Raw genomic sequence first — 24,666 nt, 5'->3', positions numbered from 1 at the left:
TGCTTGTCCTGATTGTGTAGCTCAGCTTTGGCACGTTGTGCGTCTTTATCCTCTGGGACAGCCCTCCAGCCAGGAAAGTCATGGAAGTCAGGAAGTGAGACTCATCACACGTAACCCGCTCTTTGGCGGCCTCTTTCTGTCCTCGGAGCCAAAAAAGTGGCCGGCGTTGGCCTCAGGAAAGAGGCAAACAGACTCATGATGTAGGACAGGAATCTTGTTTTGAGGAGACGCTGGGCCAGAAGCCACAATCCAGGGGTGGACCCAGAGCCAGCCAAGAGAAGGGAAAGTCTGGGAGCCGAGCTGCGGGCACAGTTGACTGGGTTTTTGTTTTGCTGGGGACATTTAAACGGGGGAAGGCGAGATTATTTTGGTGCACACGGCTATTAGCCTGCACACAAAACCAAGCATTTCCCATGCTGGTAGGAATTTACAGTAATTTGCCAGTGGGAGGGCGAAACAGTGTGGTTGGAGAGGCTGCCATGAGTGGGAGGGGGGCTCTCTAATAGGGTCTTTCCCCCTCTCCTTGTGGTCCAAAGGGCAAGGAAGCCCGGGGCCCTCCGGTGTAGCTGGGGGTCATGAGCCAAGCTGCATTGGAACTGCTCTGTGTTGCGACTGAGCTATGGGGCTAAGTGGGGATTTGAATCCAGACCTCCCCAATCCTGATCTGATACTCTGGCCACAATACCACACTCCCTCTCAAGCCTAATAATTTTGTGTGGCTGCAATGGTATGCATTTTCCTCTGCCGCCTCTCTCTTTTCTGCCCTTTCTCTGAGCACCGCACAGTGTGTGCTGATAGCGCCCTAGTTCAAATAATATTGATCCCCCCACAAGTTTATCTGATTCTGCTTTAAAGCTGTCTGAGTTCAGTGTGGCTTTTGCCAGAGTTACAGAAAACGGCAACAAGGAAAGACAGTATTTTTATCCCATTTCCCTGAGCTGCATGGAGTACGGGCGGGATAAAAATATGGTAGATGCATAACATATTTGTGGCCTTGAAGTTCAGGGGGAAGCAACTAAAAAGGAGGAGGAATGATAAAATTAGGTACAGCATGAAGAAAATGGATAGAAATGGCTTTCTGGGGGGTCTTTCCCTCTCCCGTAATTGCACAGCTAGAGGTGTCTCAAAAGGAAGTATTTCTTCACACAAGGCCAGTGTTGCTTATGGAACTCATTGCTACAAGACTGGCATCTTAGATGCTCGTTGGAACAAGAAAAGCAGATTAATTCATGGAGGGGCAGTCTGCCAATGGCTGTAAAAGGATCCTCCATGTCCAGGGCAGTCTACCTCTTTTGGGAAAGTAGCAAGACATGGCTCTTATGTTCACGCCCCATTCAAGGGCTCACTGGACGTCTCCGGGTGACCGTGCTCATAACAAGATACAGAGTCCACCGCTCTGCTTATGTTCTTAGGACCCATTGTTTTTGTTTATCAAGCTACCCACGCACACGGGTGGCATTTGCAGAAACACACACACCACCCCCACTCTTGTGGGTTTGCCCTAAGTTTCTATGCCCGACATTTCATTTCCCCACACGTTTTCTATTCAAATATGAGGGAAACATCAGCTAGAGCCCCACAGGAGGACTTGCTAGGAATAAAGCTGGGTGACTCTATGGTATTGTGACTCCTTGGTCAAAACTGCATCTCGAAATCTTCTGCATTCTGGCAACATTCTTGCCTTTGTGGGAACAAGGAGGAAAGAAACTTCAGCGGGGGGTGGGGGGTGGGGGGGCACTTTCCCAGACAGCTTATATGCTTTAATGGACACTGTAGGGACTTGTGGATATGTCATGTGGGTGGGGGCTGCCACCCCCCCCCCCCGAGTCCCTCCCCCAACACTGTAGCACATTCATGCCCTTCTAGAGTTTTCTGAAGTTTTCCCACAGTCTTTTCCAAACCTGCTTTGCTGCGAAGTATTAGGAAAGTTCTTAGTAAATCCCGGATGGTCGTCAAAAGGGTGGGGTTTATACCGTGCCACATTTGCTATTCAAGGTGTTTCTCACACAACAGCCTTGCCAGGAAGGCTAGTGTGATCATCTTCCAATTATAATTGAGAGTCTTCTTCTGAAAAGAGTTTGCCTGAGGCCAATTACTGAATTTTTGGCATAGGCCTTTGAAGTCATGACCCCTCAGAACATGGGTCATTTTGAAAGCTCCCCAATGTCCTTGAGGACTAGCTACATCGATTTGCAACTGAGAGGGTGCCACCATTTAATATATTTATTTATTTAATGTATTGTTTACATTTATACCCCGCCATATCTCCGGAGACCAAATATTTTCTTTTAGTACCAGGACAAAACCAGTTAAGAATGGGGACCTCCAGACACGTTGAGATCTTATCCAAATATTTTATTGAATATAAGTTTTGTTTCATAATGAAAATTCAAAATATAAGTATCTTTAAAAAAAAAACCTCACGTAAAGGACATTTACCTACTAATATACAAAGAAAGCCTCAGATATTTATAGCAGGAATAAAAAAAATGTAAAAGCCCCGGCTTTTCTATAATATATGTTGGAATTCTTTAAAAAATCTGAAAGAAAATGGAAGTGGGTTTTAAAAAATATATACTTCCAAAGGATTTCTCCAGTTTCCTATAAGCTAAACTTCACCTGACGGTTTATTGCTGAGCTCGATTGCTGCTGTTAATAGCTCTAATGAGGTCCAGTTCATGCGCTGCGCACTTCAAAAGTCATGGCGTGGAGTGTTTTCTGTCTAAATACGGACAGGCTATTAAGACTATTTGAAAAGCAAAAGCAACGTGAAGCAAACAGCTTGCAATGACCCCTCCCACCCACACAAGTCAAGTCTTTGGAACAGAAATTGTCTCTGTAGGAAGGAAAACCATTTCCAAGTGAGGGGTTTAAGCAGCTTAGTGGGATTCATTCGAAATCCTATGGCAATTTCCTATTCCAGAAAATGCAAGTTTAGTCATAATAGAATTAAGAAAGAAAGAAAGAAAGAAAGAAAGAAAGAAAGAAAGAAAGAAAGAAAGAAAGAAAGAAAGAAAGAAAGAAAGAAAGAAACCCAGCATGTTTTAAACCAGAGAAATTAAGAACCAGCCCACAAGAAGAGTAGTCACATGAATATCGCTACTGTTATTATGTTTACTCGGAAGTAGAGCTCTTTCGTTGCAAACCGACTTCCCAGGCGCTTTGCTGAGGATCGCAGCCTCACGAATGTGAAGAAGCCATGGGAAAAAAAGAATGCAGTTCAAAACAGAGGGGAGAGGATTCCGTCGATTCTTCGGTGCGATCCGCAAGGCAGTTGAGCAAGGCGCAAAGCTCGCTTTTAAACCCTCTGAAGGGGGGGAGGGGAATTGCTCCGGAGTAGGCAGCCCCTGACGGGGCTGCTTTACCTGGGCTGATCCGGAATGCACGTGGGAACCCCAGCCTCTCTCTCCCCCCTCCCTTCTGCAAGTGCTGGGCGAATTGACACCCAAGGGTGCCCCCTCTTCCGTGTTTGCGCTCAGTGGCTCATGGCAGCCTCTTGCCCATTGGGGTGCCTCCGACCGCGGTGCCAGAGCCCGTCGGGGGGGCTACTGAAAGTGAAACACCGTCTCAGGAAAGCGGAGCGGCAGGTACGACAGGAACGGGATCCCCAGCTGGCAGAAGCGTCCCTGGACGTGGGGATCCAGCACCAGCGAGGCGTTGAAAGCCGGCCGGGGTTCGGCGGCGGGGAGCACGCAGCCGTCGTCGGCGGGGTCCCCTTTGGAGCCTCCTTTGTGGCCTTTGGCCGGCCGTCGGAGGGCTTGCTTGGCCAGGATGCTGTCTATGCTGAAGCTCTGCGCCTTGGCGGGCCTCGGGCCGTCGGGCTCCGCCTGGCCGGCCGCTCCAGGGGCCGAAGCCGGGCGTGGCGTCGTGGCGCGCTCCGGAGCGCCCTCTCCGTCGAGGACTGCCGGCAGCTCTCCCTGGCTCCCCGGAGGCGCGTTTCCGGACGGGGCGGCCTGGAAGGAGGGACGGGGTCCGCTCGGGCCCGGGGCCGCGGCGCCGCCTCCTGGGGCCCGGCCCGGCTCCGGGGCTTGGCCGTGGGCGCTCTCCCGCAGCCTTTTGGGGCGGTCCCCTGCGGCGGGCTCCTGGGCCCCGACGGCAGCTTTGGGCTTCCTCTTCCTGCGCCGGTAGTTGCCGTTCTCGAACATGTCGGTGCAGCGCGGGTCGAGGGTCCAGTAGCTGCCCTTGCCCGGCCGGCCCTTCTCGCGGGGCACCTTCACGAAGCAGTCGTTGAGCGAGAGGTTGTGGCGGATGGAGTTCTGCCAGCCCTGCTTGTTGTCGTGGTAGAAGGGGAAGCGCGCCAGGATGTACTGGTAGATGCCGTTGAGGGTCACCTTCCGCTCGGGCGCCTCCTGGATCGCCATGGCGATCAGCGCGATGTAGCTGTAGGGGGGCTTCTGCGGCGGCTCCTGGCGCGTCAGCACGCCCGTCGGGGCGAAGCTCAGCGCCCCCGGGAGCCCCCCGCGCTCGCCCCCGTAGAGGTAGACCACCGGGGCGCCGCCCAGGGCCGACGGGCCGTACAGGCGGCTCATGGTCCGGGGCGCGGGGCTCTCGGGGCGGGGGCGCCGTCTAAGGGGGGGACCCCGGCGGGACACCCCCAGTCCTGCGCCTTGCCTCTGCTCCGCCGGCTCGCCTTCTGCCTGCGCTTCATTGGAGAGGGAGAGAGAAGAAGCAGGCTGGGGGTGGCGGGGGGGGGGGGTGGCCGGGGAGAGGAGGAAACGTGAAATAATTGTTGTAAGTTTGCGACTCCGTGTTGACTTAGGGCTGGAAAATAAATGGTCTCCCATAAACAGTCGTTTGGGGGCCGCGCCGGCGAGCCCACCCACATTAATTAAAATTTCATTGCGGCCGGCCGGGCCCTTCCACGTGGCGCGCCGGGCACCCCGGCCAATGGCGCTCCCCGCTGCGCCCTCCGTTTGTTTATAGCATTAGGCTGTTGATAAGTCTGCCCACCCAAGTCGAATCAAGCTGTGTTTATTTGGAAAAATTTCCGGGCACCCAATATATAAACGCTCCGATCTGATGTTTGAAATCCCCCGTCCCCCCCCCCCCCCCCCCCCCCGCCTCCTTTGACGCGGCCAGCCCGGAGCAGCAGACTCGCGGCCGGGCTCAGAGCTCAGCCAGCGGGGCTGGACTCTCTTTCTTTCTTTCTTTCTTTCTTTCTTTCTTTCTTTCTTTCTTTCTTTCTTTCTTTCTTTCTTTCTTTCTTTCTTTCTTTCTTTCTTTCTTTCTTTTCTGTCTGTCTTGTCTTTCTGTCTTGTCTTTCTGTCTTTCAGGTTATTCCTAAATAATGGTTGCATAGGATTGCAGCCCAAGTTCCAACTTTTCTGTATGCCCTACGGTGGGCTGATGGGAATTGTAGTCCATGAACATCTGGAGTGCCATAGGTTCGCCACCACAGTGAATGTCATCTTTACTTTCCTTCCTTCCTTCCTTCCTTCCTTCCTTCCTTCCTTCCTTCCCTCCCTCCCTCCCTCCCGCCCGCCCGCCCCAGAAACTTCTGAATGGGGAGGGGGGTTACATCTTATCTCTTTCCACCCCCCAAAATGTTCACTCCTGTTCATTTCTAAGCACGAATCAGAGGCTCTTTCCTTCACCACCAGCCAGAGAATGCAATCAGCTGGGTCCTCACTTTCTCATCCTGTCTTAAACAGGAGAGGCAGGTTTTCACCCTTGAAAAACTTGCTGAACCTATTTGGCCAGATGGTGTTTGTTATGTGCAGCTAAGCTGCTGCCAATTTATGGTGACCTGATGAATGGATGACCTTTGACAGCCTTGCGCAGGTCTTGCAAAAGGTGGGCCCGGACTTCCTTGATTCAGTTAATTCATTTCATGTGGACTCTTCCTCTTTTCTTGCCGCCTTTCACTTTTCCTAGTGTTATTGTCTTTGCCAATGACTCCTGCCATTTGCCTCAATTTACTCATTTTAGCTTCTAGCGAGAGATTATAGCAGGGCAAAATACAATGAGAGAGGGGGCGGAATGCTCTCTTAAAGACCATTCCCCATCTCCTGACACCAAGAAGCAGGAATGAACATCATGTAGGCCAGCAAATAACTCCGATAACTCTGCAGCGAACCGGAGATGGCATGAAATGCTTAAGACAAAAAATACCAAATCGACCACTACCCTGAAGTTAAAAATATCAGAACCCATCCATTTTCAGCAACCTTTTAAACTGGCTCAGAGGCAGAGGATACGCTCCGAGGTCAGAAGGCCCCTGGTTCAATCCTTGGCATCGCCAGTTAAAAGAATCTCGGGTGGCACAAGCGAAGACAGCCATTCTACACCCGGAGCCTTCATCAGGCTGGATGCTGCTGCTGAGCTGGGCCCGCATGCTCACTTTTATTAATTTAAACCACTTCTCTCCTGCTGTGTCTTCTCAGGCCACCAATGCGACATGAAATATGTCAACATGGCCATCACAAGCGGTCCTCCGGTGCTCCTTCATGGCCAAACAGGCTCTGGAGAAAAGTCCAAAGGAAAATCTCACCTCCCAGACTAGCCTTAGGAATGGATTTTTAAACAACAGACAGCTTGTCGTAAAAACAAGATCGCCCCCCCCTCCACACACACACACATTGCCAACTTACCAAGTCTATAGCTGCACTTCTGTAGAGTTCCTTTTCACATTCACATATGGCCTAAACCACGCAAGAGAGATTCAAAAGGGCTTTTTGCTGCCCAGCATGATCGCATAGGCTGGAGTCTGGAAAGTGTCGACTGTAAACATTGTCAAGGCTGGATCAGAAAAACAACAACAGCATTCTGGTTTCAATTGAACATTTGTTCCCACCGATGCCTGGCTTTGGATTCAAATCCTTGAAACAGGAAACCTACTCGGCCAGAACACGTGGACTCTGCAGGGCTACACAGGGGCCACAAGAGGCGTGAAACTGGTTTCCCAGGGCCCACTCCCTTTCTGCAACTCTCCTCTTGTGAGATGGCTGGTAAGCCTTTGGGATTATTCGGCCATGCCTTGTTGTGTATCTGATAGCCCGTTGAATCAGAAGACAGAAGAAGATGAAGAAGAGTTTGGATTTATACCCTACTTTTCTCAACCGTGAGGAGTCTCAAAGTGGCTTACAAACTCCTTCCCTTACTCTCCCCACAACAGACACCTTGTGAGGCAGGTGGGGCTGAGAGAGTTCTGAGAGAACTGTGACTAGCCCAAGGTCACCCAGCAGGAATGCAGGAGTGTGGAAACACATCTGGTTCACCAGATAAGCCTCTGCCACTCAGGTGGAGGAGTGGGGAATCAAACCCGGCTCTCCAGATTAGAATCACCTGCTCTTAACCATTACACCATGCAGGCTCTCATCACACAGAGATGAACAGAGGTGGTTGACCATTGCCTGCCTCGGCATAGTGACCCTGGACTTCTTTGGTGGTCTCCCTTCCAAGGACCAACTAGGAGTGACCCTGCTTGACTTCCTAGATCTGACCAGATAAGGCTAGCCTGGACCATCTAGGTCAGACCATATAAATGGTTAGGGACCATAATTATTATTATTATACCAGCTGCCAGAAACATTCACTAGTTCTTTTGGCTAATGAGCCATTGATAATTCTGCTTTGCATGTTTTGTGCAATGAAGAAAGTCCAAGAGCATCCTATAACCGCATCCAAAATAACCGTAGCCACTGAAAACATGCATACACGGGCTTCCACTGAATGGAGAGGACTATCAGCAGAGAGGTGCCTGAAGAAGAAGAAGAAGAAGAAGAAGAAGAAGAAGAAGAAGAAGAAGAAGAAGAAGAAGAAGAAGAAGAAGAAGAAGAAGAAGAAGAAGAAGAAGAAGAAGAAGAAGAAGAAGAAGAAGAAGAAGAAGAAGAAGAAGAAGAAGAAGAAGAAGAAGAAGAAGAAGAAGAAGAAGAAGAAGAAGAAGAATTTGGATTTATATCCCCCCTTTCTCTCTTGTAAGGAGATTCAAAGGGGCTTACAATCTCCTTGCCCTTCCATCCTCACAACAAACACCCTGTGAGGTGGGTGGGGCTGAGAGAGCTCCGAGAAGCTGTGACTAGCCCAAGGTCACCCAGCTGGCGTGTGTGGGAGTGTACAGGCTAATCTGAATTCCCCAGATAAGCCTCCACAGCCCAGGTGGCAGACGGGGAATCAAACCCGGTTCCTCCAGATTAGATACACGAGCTCTTAACCTCCTACGCCACTGCTGCTCCTAATTGGTGTGCGGGATCATATGGAGGAAAGCGAGCCTTCAGAAAGGCTTTAGCGGTAACAACCAGAACCTTGAATTGTGCCCAAAACAAATAGAAAAACAGGAAGAATTTGGATTTATATTCCCCCCTTTCTTCTCCTATAAGGAGACTCAAAGGATTTTATAATCTCCTTTCCCTCCCCGCCCCCACAACAAACACCCTGTGAGGTGGGTGGGGCTGAGAGAATGCCGCAGAACTGTGACTAGCCCAAGGTCACCCAGCTGGCCTGTGCTGGAGTGCACAAGCTAATCTAGTTCACCAGATAAGCCTCCACAGCTCAAGTAGCAGAGCAGGGGATCAAACCCAGTTCTCCAGATTAGAGTGCCCCTGCTCTTAACCACCGCACCATGCTGGCCAAAGTTCTCTCCTAATCACTGGATGGGCTAGCCGGTCAATTGTGTGGGTAAAGGATGGTCAAGTCTCAGCCGACTCATGGCGACCCCGTAGGGCTTTCAAGGCAAGAGACTAGCAGAGGTGGTTTGCTACTGACTGGCCCATTCCTGCAATGCTCCTCACTCAGCAGTGCCTTCGCAGGGGAGTCTCCTTGTGTTTCCTTGTTCACATGCAAGGAGGCATTCCACTGCCTGCTGCAGCCTCTTTGCCAGCCCCCACTCATCTCCAGACTATAGAGTTCCCCAGGAGAAAATGTGGTTTCTATGACCTTAGAGGCGGTTTCTATGACCTCCCCACAACCCACCTCTTCCAGGCTCCATCCAGGCTCCAAAATCTTCAGGCATTTCCCAACTAAGCACCCCTACTGACCACACAGGAGGGCATCCCCTGTTTCTGTCTACCCTGGCAAAGGAAAGGCCCGCGTGTTTGTTATTCTTCCTCCATTTTTCCTCCGCTTTGGCTTTTCCTAAGCTCTGTTTTGGGGTCACCCTGGGATGGCGAGCCTCAAAAGTCATAAAAGGGGGGGTGGCGGCGGTTTGGCAAGCTCTAGGAAGGTCTTGATCATCTGTAAGCCCCGTTGCTTTATATTATGTACTTTCCTGTTTATAACCAAGAAAGGGATTTATAACAACTTTACAAGTGCACACAGCTGGCCGCTGCTTACATTAGCCCTTTAGGATGCTTGGGGTTTGTGTAAACCTTCGGTGGGGTTGATATTTATCTCTATTTTTATTTACTGGCGTCATGGATTACATCAAAGGTACCCAATGGCTGCAGTTCAGAGCAAAGGTATGCAGGAGGGGCAGTGAAATGTGACAAATAAAAGATTATCTCTGCCCCCCCATGCTGTTTATTTCCCATATTTTTTTGCCTGTTATCCAAAAAGCTACCCTCCCACTTAATGCCCACACACGACAGAAACAGTAACTTGTGCAGAATTCGCAACCTTGAGTTCTGCCACGCCCTTCCTCCCCCCCCCCCCAATTGAAAGTTTCTAGTCCTTAAGGTTTATTTTAACATTTACAATGTTAATGGGCCCACTTTTCTCCCATGGATAAACGCAAAGCAAGGACCCAAAAATAAATCCATTTAAAATAAAATTGATGCAGAATTGTTTTTTTTAAGTTCTAACAAATAAATAAACAAGTAGTGCTCATAAAAAAGCAAAAAAAAAACCCACCCCCACACCCTGTAGCCCTGTCAAGGTTGCCAGTCTCCAGGGGGCACCTGGAGATATCCCGGCATTACAACTGGTCTCCAGACAAAAGGAAATAGTTTCCCTATAGAAAATGGCTGCTCTGGAGGGCAAATTCTGTGGCCACTGAAGTCTCTCCCTGGGCTCCACCCTTCGGGGGAGGGGCGGTATATAAAATTAATAATAAATAAATAATAATAAATAAAAATCTCCAGGAATTTCTCAATGTGGAGCTGGCATTACTAACCCTTGCCTGCCCTGACCAACCACGATCCAATCACATGACTCTTGAGAAAGCGTAACAAAGATGCTTCTTTAATTCGTCCATAGTGCTGGGGCAGCCACCCAAAAGCCCACGAAGAAGAAGAGTTTGGATTTCTGCAAGGAGACTCAAAGGGGCTTACAAACTCCTTTCCCTCCCCCCACCCCACAACAAACACTTTGTGAGGTGGGTAGGGCTGAGAGAGCTCTGAAGAACTGTGACTAGCCCAAGGTCATCCATTTTAGCACAGGCTAATCTGAATTCCCCCAGATAAGCCACCATAGCTCAAGCGACAGAGTGGGGAATCAAACCCAGTTCTCCAGATTAGAGTGCACCTGCTCTTGACCACTACACCACAGCTGTGACGCAATCATGGCGGGAAAAGGCAGCATACATTTGAAGACAAATGATAAGTCTGTGAAATATCCCTTGCTGATGTCCAGAGCCCATATCTAGGGCAGTAGCCAGCATGGTATAGTGGTTAAGAGCTGTGGCTGGCAATTCACACCAGTGGCCAAAATGTTGCCCCGAGAGTGACCACAGCAAATCATCCCTGGGGAAGCTCAGGGGCAGGAAGTTTGGAGCCTCTCCCTGTGCATTCTTTGCAGTCAGGCATAGACATAGATGTTTATTTATTTAAATGTTTTATTATTTACTTGTAATTCAATTTCTAGGTGACTCTTCCACACGATGGGCACCAGGCGACTTGCAACAGAGATTCAATAATTAAAAATCCCATTAAGCCCACCAGGAGCATTTAAAGGTTCAAGACTCCACTGAGAATGTTGGCCAGGAGCTTTGGAGGACTGTCTGTCTTACTATGGGCCTTTTTTTGGGGTGGGGGGAGGATGTGATTTGTTTGAAAGCACTGGTTGATTATCCCCCCCCCCCCACACACACACACGCCATGTGCAGGTTTGTTCCACTGAGCGTGGGCTTTTTGGTGGCTGCCCCAGTCCTATGGACGAATTAAAGAAGCGCCTTTGTTACACTTTCACAAGAGTCATGTGATTGGATCGTGGTTGGGCAGGGCAGGCAAGGGTTAAATGTGGGGTATAAATCCAAACTCTTCTTCTCAGTAGCCAGTCGGTTACGCTGTCTGCTAGCAAAGCTCTTCCAACCTCCATCACTGCCTCCCAATGAGTTAAGTTTTCCTTTACACACACATGCAAACATACACCCACACCATCCGTGGCAGCCAATAATTCCCACCAATCAGCAATTCCTGCCACCTCACCAGCACACGTCTTGTAGGCTAGATGGCCCATTGGTCCTTCAAGGATTGCATCACCGCTATGGGATGACGGAAGAGCCCTAAATCTAAGCGGAGGCATTCCAAGAGTCAGGTAAACAAACAGAAGGTCTGTCCAATCCCTTTTCGGGCTTATTTGTTAAACTCTCTTGCTGAGCATCTAGAGAAGCAATCACACGTAAGTGTTAGGGCTCATTCACACTTGACTATCTTTTAGATGGCATCTTAAATACTAACAAGCATTCACCATTACATCTTTACGTCTTACTGGGTGTTGGTTGGACAATTGATAGATTTCCCTCCAACATAACCCCACATATAAGCTGGAAATTTGTGAGTGTATGTTGGTCTGTGTGTGTCTGTGATGACCCTAGAGGGTTTTCAAGGTGAATGACTAAGCAGAGGTGGTTTGCCTTCCTCTGAAAAGTCTTCCTTGGTGGTCTCCATCCATGCATGGGCCCTGCTTAACTTCTCAGATGGAGAGTTTGGATTTATATCCCCCCCTTCTCTCCTGTAGGATACTCAAAGGGGCTGACAATCTCCTTGCCCTTCCCCCCTCACAACAAACACCCTGTGAAATGGGTGGGGCTGAGAGAGCTCCGAGAAGCTGTGACTAGCCCAAGGTCACCCAGCTGGCGTGTGTGGGAGTGCACAGGCTAATCTGAATTCTCCAGATAAGCCTCCGCAGATCAGGCGGCAGAGAGGAGAATCAAACCCGGTTCCTCCAGATTAGATACACGAGCTCTTAACCTCCTACGCCACTGCTGGAGCTATACTATGTCATTCCACAGCCTGCCCCTCGCCCCCCAACATATATAGGTTTGCTTTCTTGTTTGCCTATCTGTCTATGTCCTACCTTTTTCCCCAGTGGGACCCCAAGGTCCCATGATTATCCTCTCTATTTTATCCTCACAACAACCACCCTGTGAGGTAGGCTAGGCTGAAAGTGTGTGACAGGCCCCAGGTCACCCAACAATTTTCCATGCCACATGGGGATTCAAACCTGGGCCTCCTAGATCTTAGTCCGACGCTCTAACCACAACACACCCCAACTCTTTTAACTCTAAAAGCAATTTCCATTTGAGCGGCGCAAGCGCTTGCTTCTCGCCTCCTCCCTCCCGTTTGGCTGCGTCAGGATCTGTTGGGCTGGAAACTCTCCTCCAAACCAGCCTGGTCAGAGGAGAAGCTGGTCCGGAATAGCAGCTCTCTCCCTTCGGTTGCAAAGCCGTCGCCTTTCCTTCCGCAGCCCTATTGCAGCCCCTTCCGAGGACACACAAGATCCCGGTCTACTCGAGAGTATTGAAAAAAAGGGTGGCAGGCAGCCGGCTGTGGAGCGGACGCCCTTCGGGAGCCGCTGATCCGAAGCGACGGTTCAGTGTAAACGTGAGTCTGCATCTCAGCTCCTGAGAACCGTCGTGGAGGCGGATCGTCTTTCGGCTTCCCTGGGGGAGCGAGAGGGGCTTTTCTCGGAAACCTCCTCAGCCCCAAACCTTTCCCCCGGGGGAGAGAGAATGCTGTCCAGAGCCACTTGCGCGGCCAGACGCCCCCTTCGACTGCCACAGGTTCGCTCGCGCCTTCGAAAGCGCAAAGCGATCCAATCAAACCAGACGGCCAAAAAAAAAAAGCTGCTGCGCGAAGTCCCAGGGAAGAGAGAAATACGGTAGAAGTGGTCGGGGCGCCGAGGCCACCAATCAGAGCACCCCGAGCTTCTGATTGGTCCCTGGGGTCTCTTCCCCCCTCCCCCCATTTCAAGCCTGGCAGGATTTGAAGTTCTGCAGACGGACCCAAGAGCTGGAGCTGAAATCTGCAGGGCTTGAGGCACTGGTGGGAAGATCTCCGGCTCGCTTCAACCATTACAGGATCCTTTTCTGTTTGTCCCAGGAGACTATATCACTGGTGCTTTGCTGGATCAGAACCAACAACCCATCTAGCCCAGCATCCTGTTTCCCACCATGACTAACCAGTAGCCTGGAGGAAGAGGAGGAGGAAGAGGAGGAGGAGGAGATGGATGGATGGATGGATGGATGGATGGATGGATGGATGGATGGATGGATGGATGGATGATTTCATCATTCCTATTACCCATCTCCTCCCACTTATGACTGTATGACTATAGCCTGTGCTGACATTTCATTTCATTTCATTTCATTTCATGATTTTACATTTTATGGTTTCGTTACTATTGATTGTTTCCTGATTGCTTATTAGATCTATATGACAATCATTAAGTGTTGTACTTTATGATTCTTGACAAATGTATTTTTCTTTTATGTACATTGAGAGCATATGCACCGGAGACAAATTCCTTGTGTGTCCAATCACACTTGGCCAATAAAGATTCTATTCTATTCTATTCTATTCTATTCTATTCTATTCTATTCTATTCTATTCTATTCTATTCTATTCTATTCTGGATGGATGGATGGATGGATGGATGGATGGATGGATGGATGGATGGATGGATGGATGGATGGATGGATGGATGGATTTATAGCCCACAACAGACACCTTGCGAGGTAGGTGGGGCTGAGAGAGTTCAAAGAGAACTGTGACCAGCCCAAGGTCACCCAGCAGGAATGTAGGAGTGCGGAAACACATCTGGTTCACCAGATAAGCCTCAGCCACTCATGTGAAAGAGCGGGGGAATCGAACCTGCTTCTCCAGATTAGATTCACACATGCAGGTCCTCCAGTGAATAACAGCATTCCTGTATGAACCAACTACACCAGGGTCAAGTAATCAAAACCCCTCTGTCTAGGTCTGTGGTGGCGAACCTTTGGCACTCCAGATGTTATGGACTACAATTCCCATCAGCCCCTGCCAGCATGGCCAATTGGCTATGCTGGCAGGGGCTGATGGGAATTGTAGTCCATAACATCTGGAGTTCCAAAGGTTCACCACCATTGGTCTATGTCCTACCTTGCCTATCTGTCTATATCCTACCTTTCTCCCCAGTGGGGCCCCAAGCAGCATACATGATTATCCTCTCTATTTTATCCTCACAACAACCACCCTGTGAGGTAGGCTAGGCTGAAAGTGTGTGACAGGCCCCAGGTCACCCAACACTTTCCCATGCCAAATGGGGATTCAAACCTGGGCCTCCTAGATCTTAGTCCAAAATGTTGCTGGCCCTTGGACTTGCAAAAAGAGGGAAGGGATGAAGAAGACGTCTGCCTTCCTGACTTGTGGTGAGCCAGGACCAACAAATTTCTTTTCCCTATGAGATATGCCTGAGCAAGTAACCCAGACCTCTGACAGCCACGGGCTGAATGATGCAAGCAGACTTGCAAAATAAAAATCCCCCAGTGAGTCATGCAGTTGAGTCAGGGGACACATCATAGAGGAAGTGGTGGGGTGGAGGCCCCTCTAGCCAATTTGATGCTTGCCCAGGTGGCGTGGATGACCCAACGCGTGAGGGATTGACTCAGTTGAAGAAGCCACGCCCCTCAGTTTGCAAGCCCTGAGCAAAGTCTCAGGACATTCAGAGGCCATTCACTCATAGGGTCAGAAACAACTTAACACTGCTTAAGACACCATCCAGCTATCTTTTTGGAAGATATAGCAAGAGTCCAAAAGATCAACGTAGATGTGATTGTGGCTTAGATCAGGTAGAAGACGTAAAGCGTTATATCTTGTACTATCCTGTGCAGTCTCATATTTGGGATTTATATCTTAAAAATACTTTAGAAAAATTATCAGGTACTGAGGAAAATAAAGTGTGTTTTATAATGGCCGATGTCTTTGAGGATGTCACACGCAAGGTAGCCACGTTTATGTTTCTCTCGTCTAAACTTAGATGGCAGAAAGGTTGTAGCATAAAGGCTAAGTTATAATCTGCAATAATTGTACACATTTCTTCGCTTTTAAGGTTCTGTTCTCTCGTTTTTCTCTCTTTCTCACAATACTAGAACCAGGGGGCATACATTGAAAATGCTGGGGGGAAGAATTAGGACTAATAAAAGGAAACACTTCTTCATGCAACATGTGATTGGTGTTTGGAATATGCTGCCACAGGAGGTAGTGATGGCAACTAACCTGGATAGCTTTAAAAGGGGCTTGGATAGATTTATGGAGGAGAAGTCGATTTATGGCTACCAATCTTGATCCTCTTTGATCTGAGATTGCAAATGCCTTAACAGTCCAGGTGCTCGGGAGCAGCAGCAGCAGAAGGCCATTGCTTTCACCTCCTGCAGGTGAGCTCCCAAAGGCACCTGGTGGGCCACTGCGAGTAGCAGAGAGCTGGACTAGATGGACTCCGGTCTGATCCAGCTGGCTTGTTCTTATGTTCTTATGTTTGTTTATAAGATTTAGCTTTAAAACGTTTGTGTTTTAATTTGTTGGTTTGTTAGCGCCTCAATTTGAATGGCCTGGGGCTGTCAAGTAAAGATTGACTGTCTGGCGTTGCTTAAGACCCGCAAAACACCGAGGGGGCTTAGCCATGAAGCAGAGTAAAGGAGCTGTTTTTGCTCGGAGCATTTTGGACGCAGAAAGCACAGCCAAGCGGAATAGCCTCCGCACACCTAATGCGCCAGGAAGGTCCTCTGAGCAAATCCCGCTGTGAACAGGAACTGCGATCCTATGAAGGCACTTTAGCCTGCATCAGCCATTGGTCCATCTAGCTCAGCGGTTCTCAACCTGGGGGTCGGGACCCCTTTGGGGGTCGAATGACTTTTTCCCAGGGGTCGCCTAAGACTCTCCGCATCAGTGTTCTCCAGCTGTAAAGTGGATAAATGTTAGGGTTGGGGGTCACCACCACATGAGGAACTGTATTAAAGGGTCGCGATTAGGAAGATTGAGAACCACTGAAAGCTATTGCCTGTTCTTATTGGCAGAGGATGTGCCCTATCTTGGGCAGAGAAAAGTCTTTTGGAACGCCTCGGCTTCTTTTCATATGAGAGCGCCCAGAACTGGCTCTTGGACCTTCTGATGGCAAAACAAGGACCTTTTCACTGAGCTAGGTCACCCCCACTCCCACCCCCGCTGTTTCAAGTCAGCCACCTATGAATTTTAATTTACCGATTTGAAACCTAGATAAGGCTAGGGCATAGGTGTCAAACTCGTGGCCCTCCAGATGTTATGGACTACAAATCGAAACCAAATTTCGATTTTGGTGATATTAAAATGGAAGGACAATCTTAATTCTTCGTGGGGATGGGGATGAACATAGGCTTTAAACATAGCCCTCTCCTCTCCACCCTCCCCCCATTCTGGAAAGGTTAACAGAATTAAAACAGTTGTTTGAGGGGGGGTGCAATGCCTATATTTCACACGTGTCAAACTCACGGCCCTCCAGCATCATGCTGGCAGGGGATGATGGGAACTGTAGTCCATAACACCTGGAGGGCCGCGAGTTTGACACCTGTGGGCTAGGGAGTCAAGTAGCCTTTTCAAAAGCTGGCAGAGCCGCAAGGATCGCCATGGAACTGCCGATCACGGGCACAGGCTCCAATGGCAGAGCTATGCCTGTTCCCAGTGGCGTATCTGCCTGGGGACATGGGGTAACCTATGTCCTCGGGCACAACTAATCTGGTCACATGGGGGGGGCAGCAGCCCCAGTGTGAGAGAATCTCCTGCCCCGGCCAGCTTGGGTAAGTGGGGCTTGCGGGGGGTGGGGGACGAGCACCACGCTGCAGGAGGGGGGTGGCGCCCGGAGGAGGTTTAGCCTCTGGGTGCAATCTAGGCCCCATATGCCTCTGCCTGTTTCCTTGTTGCTACGGCACAGATCCAAGCTGAATGGCTAGTACGTTGGGCCTAGCTTGATCTTGGCTGCTGGTGAACTTCCATGCCAACGGCCCTCTGGGAACTCTCCTGATCAGTAAAATTCCCAGTCTGCCCATGTATGAAAAGAGAAATGGCAAAGCCAAATTCCTTGTGCGAGATCGAAGGAACTCTGCAACTCGTTCCCACGCGTCCAAGATGACTTCGGGCCTGGCACTGGAAATCCTCCAAGGTACTTTTGAAATGGAAGGGACCATTTGAAGCCATTGAAGATAATGCCGTGCTGTGTTCTGCTATTCTGCTATCCCAAGATTAAAAAACAAACATTGGGCATCCCTACAGTATCTCTCTGGGCCCCAGCCTTTGGCTTAATTGCTCTGTGGATGACCATTTGTTCAGTGGGCCCTCTCTTCGCCTCTGTCCCGACGCCACCTCTAATAAGATCAAATTCTTAATCTGGCAGCAAAGAGACTTTTTTTTTTTAAGGATAGGACATTAAGGATGCAATGAAAAAGGCGAGGCGTCTGTTTAAAAAGCAGACCGATGCAGTCCGTGAGCCAAGAGTGGATAGATATCCCTTCCTAAAGTCACAGCAGGTGAATTTCCAAACAAGAAAGACGTATCCAACTCTCTTTTGCTATGTATCAGGGAGGAAATACACTTGTTCTGTCGGCTTGGCTGGCAGAACTGGAAAGATCCAGAGTACAGAAATGCCGCTGTTTTTCAGGACATACTTTCCCAGATTAAATCAGGATGGGGGCGGGCGGGTAGGTAGAAGGCTCTGACGCCCTCTCCCTCCCGAGCCAGGCGAAAAGTTTTTAAACAATTTTGGCACTTGGCATTCTCGATATTCTCTTCCACAGGCGGGCTTAGGCCAAAATAAACCTCGGAACAAGCAGGCTGGGCAAAGCTTTACAGAGAGAGAAGTAACAAACACGCCATTGTTCCTAGTGGAAACATTTTGTGGCCGGCTCGGCGTTTTCCTGCATTCAGAATAGGGGCAGAAAAGGGCAATCGAAACGTTCAAGGGGTTAGCGCGCCTTCTAAGCACTTTTGTAGGTTAGTGGAAAGATCACAAGGGGAGTCGAAAGAGATTTCTAAAATTAGGCACACAGAAGAGAACCTTTTCCATCACCACCCCGCGTTAGAATTTGGGGAAACGCCACGGCGTTTATGAGCAGGAGATTAAGGAGCTGCGAAAGGACGTTGTGACACTACGGAACTCACCGCCACAAGATGTAGATTGGAAGCTCAGATGGCCCAAAGGGTGGATCAGACACATTCCCAGAAGCTTGATCTGTCAGTGGCCCCTTCTGTACATGCAGAATTGTTTGCAAGTGGATTTTGCTATTCCTCACTTTCCCCTCAACTTTTAGGTTCAATTTCCCAGTTTGTTGTCGATGATTATGCCTTGAGTGACCATCTCCCTTTAGTGTTTTCTCTTTCTGTTGAGTCTACTACAAATCCTGAATCCATCAACAATGATCTACATTTTCGTTTGAAGTGGTCATCACAAACTGAGGCCACTTTTAAAGCTTTTATAAAATTGCCTTTTGTTTCCAATTTAAAATCGGGTATAATTAAAGCAAACAGTCCAGGAGTGGGGATAGAGCTGTTTGACAACTTAATTACCCAATTGACAAATTCCTTCATAAGCAAAGACCATCCCAGAGGAGATACAAGAAGTTCAAATAATTCCTGGTTTGACAAGGAATGTATTAAAATTAACCAACAAATAAGGTCCCTATATAGGAGATTCAGAAGATCTAATTCCAACATGGCTCTTGCTATTCCTCACAGCTGCAAAATACATTGAAAGTGCATTATTCTGCATGTGCGGAAAGGGCCAGTGCTTGATCCATCATGGTGAGTAAGGGAACAAAAGTGAATTTCTAAATACCAGTTACATGTATTAGTTTATGCAAAAGAGGGCGGGTGGCTTTGGCCTTTGTGGTCATCCTATGTAAACTTTTTAGGACAGCCAGTGTGAGATACCATCTTCAGGAACAGACAGACCTATGGCCTGATCCATCAGTATTGTCCTGTATTTAGAAAAGCAACCCTTTCCCCCCCAGGTTTTAAGTAATGTCTTGGTCCACTGACAGAAAAGGTAGTAGGCAGAAATCGTCAACCCTAATTAATTTGTTAATTTTGTCCCAGTGTACATAACTGCTAATTACTAAATCATGCATTGTTTTGTAATTTTGGACTATCTTTCTATTAAAATCTTCAACTATTCGCTGCATCTGTACTTCAGTTCTGGCAACAGAATTTTGTGCAGGCAATTCCCAGTATTTATGCTTGAGATAATTAGGGGATGGGAGGGGGGAAGGGGAGGGAGAAAGAGTATCAGGTCCTTCAAGAATGCAATAAGAGTCTTTTTTTGCCCATAAGGGTCCTAGTAGCCCAGAAGGTGGGGACAAACGCCCCTCCCTAATGAAGCCTGCAACATCTGGAAGCCAGAGAGGCACACTTTAAAGTCTGGTGAAGTTATCTTAACCAGTAGCCATTTGTGGGGATTCGCCTCAAATTTTGACACCACCCCATTTGTGGAACACTAGGTGGTCTTCCAAGTGTTGGGCCCCTAACCCCCTTTCAAGATCTTTCTTTCTATCAGAGCAAAATGCTGCCCATTTCCAACTGTTTGATCAAATATAGCATAGGTGTCACACTCGCAGCCCTCCAGATGTTATGGACTACAGTTCCCATCATCCCCTGCCAGCATGATGCTGGAGGGCCATGAGTTTGACACGTGTGAAATATAGGCATTGCACCCCCCCTCAAACAACTGTTTTAATTCTGTTAACCTTTCCAGAATGGGGGGAGGGTGGAGAGGAGAGGGCTATGTTTAAAGCCTATGTTCATCCCCCACCCCCACCCCCTAGAGAAGAATTAAGATTGTTCTTCCATTTTAATATCACCAAAATCAAAATTTGGTTTCCTTTCAGGACAAAAGCAACGTTGGAAGAAAATGGCAAGGAGAAGCAAGTGGCCAAAAAGAAAGAAAGAAAGAAAGAAAGAAAGAAAGAAAGAAAGAAAGAAAGAAGCAAACCCAAATGTTTGGCTTTTAAAAAGTTTGGCTTCTTTTTAAGGGTTGTGGTACTTCAGGCTTACATGGATGAATCCCAGTAGTGTGTAGGAACTGAAACTAAAGCAGTTTTCCTCTGCCCAAAAAAATCCATTTGAAAGGCCCCTTACTGGAATGAACTCTTCTTATATCGAGGGAAAAAAGGGTGCAGAGAGATTTTCCATTACCTTGAGGTAATGGAAATATTATTTGCTTTCTACCAGGCCAGGGTACCACCCTGGGCATGCAGTTTCCAAAAAATAAAAATAAAAATTAAAACTGGCAGAGAAAACTAATTTGAAAGAGTATTTCAAGCAAGGCTGTATTGTGCAGGTATTGATGCAAAAAAAGTGCATAGGTGCTTTTCACGGCAATGACTAGAGCATCAGTGGACAGTGGCACACTGCCATTGCGGGTTGCCACAAAGGCGAGTGGCATACGGCCTTCACTGTCCCATTGTTCACACAGACAGAACACAAACAGCCAGGTGTGGGGGGCAGACACCAAACCATGTACAAACAGGCATGAATGCAGACTCAGGCCCCGTCCACGCAAGCAGAATAATGGACTTTCAACCCACTTTCACAATGGTTTGCAAGTGGATTTTGCTATTCCGCACAGCTGCAAAGTGCACTGAAAGTGGATTGAATGTGCATTATTCTGCATGTGCGGATGGGGACCTCTAGGATGCTCCCGCCTGTAAAAACTTCCTCTAAGTGGAAAGTAGGAAGGTGACAAAACGCCATCACCCTATTATCAAATTAACCTGCATCGATTTCCCCCCCTTCATTGTGAACCGGAGAACCAGCTGCCAGACTTAAAAGGAGAGTTTTCTATTGCCAAAAATGGTCCATTTCTGGCCAGAAACCAGAGTTAACTTGGCCCACACCACTGACATTTTCCTAGATGCGTCTTGAGGCCTGTGCCTCTTCATCCCCTGTTTGAACCCAGCTCCGCAGTTATGTGGAAAGTACTCTATTATATTTCACATCAAGCCCAATTGAACGCTCACCAAGAGAGTGGTCGGCTTTGGAAGCACCACTTGCCCCAGTTTTAGCCTTGTTTTGCCATGACCAATAATCAAAGTTTTAACAGATATTTTATGATGCCTGGCATCCCCCCCCCCCCCCAATCCTTCAATACGTTTGTTTAAAAATACAATTTATAATGCCATTTCCAGATTTGCATGTTTGGGGAAATTTCCTAGCCAGTCACAAAGTCGCCAGCGTGAAGAGTGGAATTCTGGCGGCGTCTCAGATTCTAAATAAATTCTGACTCTCCTTAGTATTCGGGGTTTTAAATTGGCCAGAAATGAACCTGGTCTGAAGGGAGAAAGCCTGTCTATCATTCACCAAAGAATCCTGTATCCTAGGCATATTTACTTCGAAGTGAGCCTCATTTCCATATTGGTGAGTTGAACTCTACTAGAAATTCACTGGTGTGTTGCAACAGTGTGAATAGCAGAAACATTCCATGTGTGGGAAATAATATATTGAGTTATAGAAAAGGACACAGATGACTGATTCTCACAAGAACAAGCCATTCCACATTCTGGGTTTTTTGGGGGGAGCTCTTAAGACTCTTCCTTCTACAGGGGTAGGTCAGTCTGTTGCAGCAAAATTAAGCGTGAGTCTTGAGTCTCATGTCATGTTCGGGAGTAACACCACCCCCCTGACACTAAGATTGGTTCTGTGCAGCCATTTTCATTTTAGGGTATGAAAACAAACTAGCATACAGCAGAGTCAAGAGGCCACGACACGCAAGTCTGGTGAAATGCAATTAGGTCCTCCTATTCAAATCGAACCAAGAAAAATATATATACAGAGACTACCCTTATCCATTATAAACAAACCTTTGATCAGAACTTTGGTGGAGACCTCCTCGTGGCAGCTATTTGGTTGGGAGAGGGAAGATCAGTTTTAATTTTGAGAGTGGCGGGCGATAACTTTGCTGTTAAGATCCTAAATGTTTTTTGCTGAGTATTAATTAATTATTGCTTAGATTTATATCTAATCTCACTAGATTGCTATCTGCCCGTGTTACAAGAAAATATAATTTTTAAAAATCTAGCTATAGTAGGTAAAACCAGGACTACTGACCAAATAAAGCCAAATTGACCCCCTGCCTTTTAAGCAATTCATTTCGCTGAATGTGCACTAACTTTGAGCTAAAAAGAGTCATGGTCTCTACCTATAACTACTCAGAAGAAGAATGACAAAAATTGCACTAGATAAATACTGAAAGAATCGTCAGAATTCTATTGATAAACAACTTTTAACAAAGATCGTAGTTAATTTTAAAAAATTGTTCATTAAAGTCATAGGCTCAAAAAAATGCAAAATTGCCCCAGTGTTTTGAATCAACTGAATTCTCTGCTGATCTTTCTTCTAGTTAATCTTTTTGAAGCTTGCAGCCCTAAACAAAACTGAGAAGCTGTAGACCTGCAATTCTATGCCTGTTTACTGGTAAGTAAACCACCAGCAAAGTTTGACTTCTTTTTCTAAATAAACAGAAGTACTATTGGGCTCTAAAACTGATGGGCAGGTAGTTAGATGTGTGGTTATTAGTGGCAGAAAAATCAGGTGGCCCTCCAAGCAAGCATGCATAACATGTTTAGTGATGAAGATTAGGGAAGGGGGCTGGGTTTGAAATGCCTCGTTTTGAATAGCATCATCTTTATTATTCTTAGAAAATAAATGCAATATTTATAAAAAACAGTTCCCCATGCTTCAGAAGTGGTTTTGTGTGCGGGTTTACTATTAGACAGTCTTCAAATTTCCAAAGAAGGAGCAGAGACTGAGATAACATATCTCTTTCTCTTTTTAAAAGAAATTCTGTGGGTTAAGAATTTCCTAATGAATGCTCAGTTGGTTGGGTTGGATCACCAATGAGAAGCCGAGCAGTGGGTGAGGACTCACCCATAGTCTGCTCCCTGCCCCGTTCTGACTACTTGGCATCTCATCTTTACAACGACCATATCACGTTGACCAGTGCAATTATTCTGCCGTCGTAGGCCATACCTAAGGGAGAGCAGCCACTGTTCTCAACCAACCAGAACTGGTATACAGACAATTTCCACCCCTCTCAAAAGGAAAACAAACACTCCCCACTCTTCATATGCACATCTCTACTACCCACCCTTCTACTAACCTCAAATTGGCCACCGTGGTCTTCCTTGTAAGGGTTTGAGGTGGAAACCAGAAGGAGCAAAGTCTACCAAAATCTTGGATTCACTGGACAGGGGTTTTTCTAAAAGCTGGCAAATATTAAGGAAAGCAAAAAAGTGGAAGGCAGAGGAAGAAAGGGGAAGCCGAGGATTTTCCAGGGCCTTGTGTCCTTCGGCTATTTGTGGAGGGAATTTACATGGGAGAACTTCAAGTGCAAAATATTTTAATCTAGTCTTAACAGTCTTATCCACTGAGCGATAATTAATTTTTAAGGCGCAACAATGCCGTACCTGAAAAATATATTTCTCCAGCTTTTGCAAGAGGCTTGGAAGGTAGCTGGGGGACAAGCACTTCGTACATGCTCAGGAGCAAGATTTTACACTTGGGATTTCACATCAACTGTGGAAATGAAATTGATACAGTCAAGACTGTAATTTTATGCCCATTACTTGTGAGTAGATGGGTGGAGCTTCCCACTAAACTCTGGGCCTAGTGAGAAGCCGAAGTTTCTGAAAATTTTTAGAGCCAACAAAATCCCACAGGGACTTGTTAGGATGGTTGAGATCTTAAGTCAAATTCATTGTATTTAGGAGTTGGACGACTTTTCTGGGGGACGGGGAGGTAAAGCTGTTTTCAACAGATGTTGGTTAGGACAGAGGGCATTTCTTTGTTGGAGGACTGGAGAAATAGATCCAATGTAAAGAGAGATTTAAATGTAGGTTTTAAAAAGCCCTGGCAGCCAAACTGCTTTCCCCACCTTCGGATGAATTTCTTTGCTACATTACACACATATTTATTAATTTTAACAATTTAAAAATATTTACCTTGTTGTCAGCTCAGCTTTGAAATCCCGAGGATGTTGTAACATGCTGATCACCCCCCCCCCCAACTCCCCAATCTTCTAGCTAGCTTTAAGTGGGAAAAAGTTTCACTCCATTGTTATATATACATGTCAATGTGTTCATTAGTACTAATGACTCAAACAATATTGACAATGGTGTCAGGTTTGGAATCTCAAGAACCTAATTTTCTGGTCAGTTCCCACCCAACTCCTTCTAGCTAGTTTTAAGCGTGAGAAAAGGTTTCATTCCAGTTTACTACAGGAAGAAAAAAAATCTGTAGGAAACAGTTGTAAAAGGGGTGTTTTCACCACTGACTGTATAGGGCAAGTTTGGAACGCCTCCTTCCTGGTTGTTACCGCTGGGTTTTAAACATCTCAGCCTTCGCAACTCAAAAACGCAGACGGGTAAAAAACACGCTTTTGGTCCTGCCTCAAAGGTATTCACACATGACGCAACCTGGATTTCTGGATTTCTCTCCCTTTCCCCATCTCTTCTAATTCGTTTCAAATTTAGGAAGAATCCGCAGGCTTGCAAAAATCCCAAGACATGGGTCAGGC

At 47.5% G+C, this 24,666-nt stretch overlaps 1 protein-coding gene across 1 annotated transcript; it reads right to left on the bottom strand.

Moving 5' to 3' along the window:
* Positions 1–1,568: 1,568 nt before the first annotated feature.
* On the bottom strand, positions 1,569–5,456 carry FOXL1 (forkhead box L1). The gene has a single exon (XM_048516224.1). It carries the CDS (start codon positions 4,782–4,784, stop codon positions 3,546–3,548), a length of 1,239 nt encoding a protein of 412 aa, XP_048372181.1. The 5' UTR covers positions 4,785–5,456; the 3' UTR covers positions 1,569–3,545.
* Positions 5,457–24,666: the final 19,210 nt, after the last annotated feature.

This window comes from Sphaerodactylus townsendi, linkage group LG14, assembly GCF_021028975.2.
Source record: "Sphaerodactylus townsendi isolate TG3544 linkage group LG14, MPM_Stown_v2.3, whole genome shotgun sequence".
NCBI classification, from domain to species: domain Eukaryota; kingdom Metazoa; phylum Chordata; class Lepidosauria; order Squamata; family Sphaerodactylidae; genus Sphaerodactylus; species Sphaerodactylus townsendi.
This window is presented reverse-complemented; position numbering and strand designations above follow the sequence as displayed.

Excerpts from the sequence above, each read along its gene's own strand:
- FOXL1 (XM_048516224.1), bottom strand. The coding sequence starts at position 4,784 with ATGGGAGACCATTTATTTTCCAGCCCTAAGTCAACACGGAGTCGCAAA.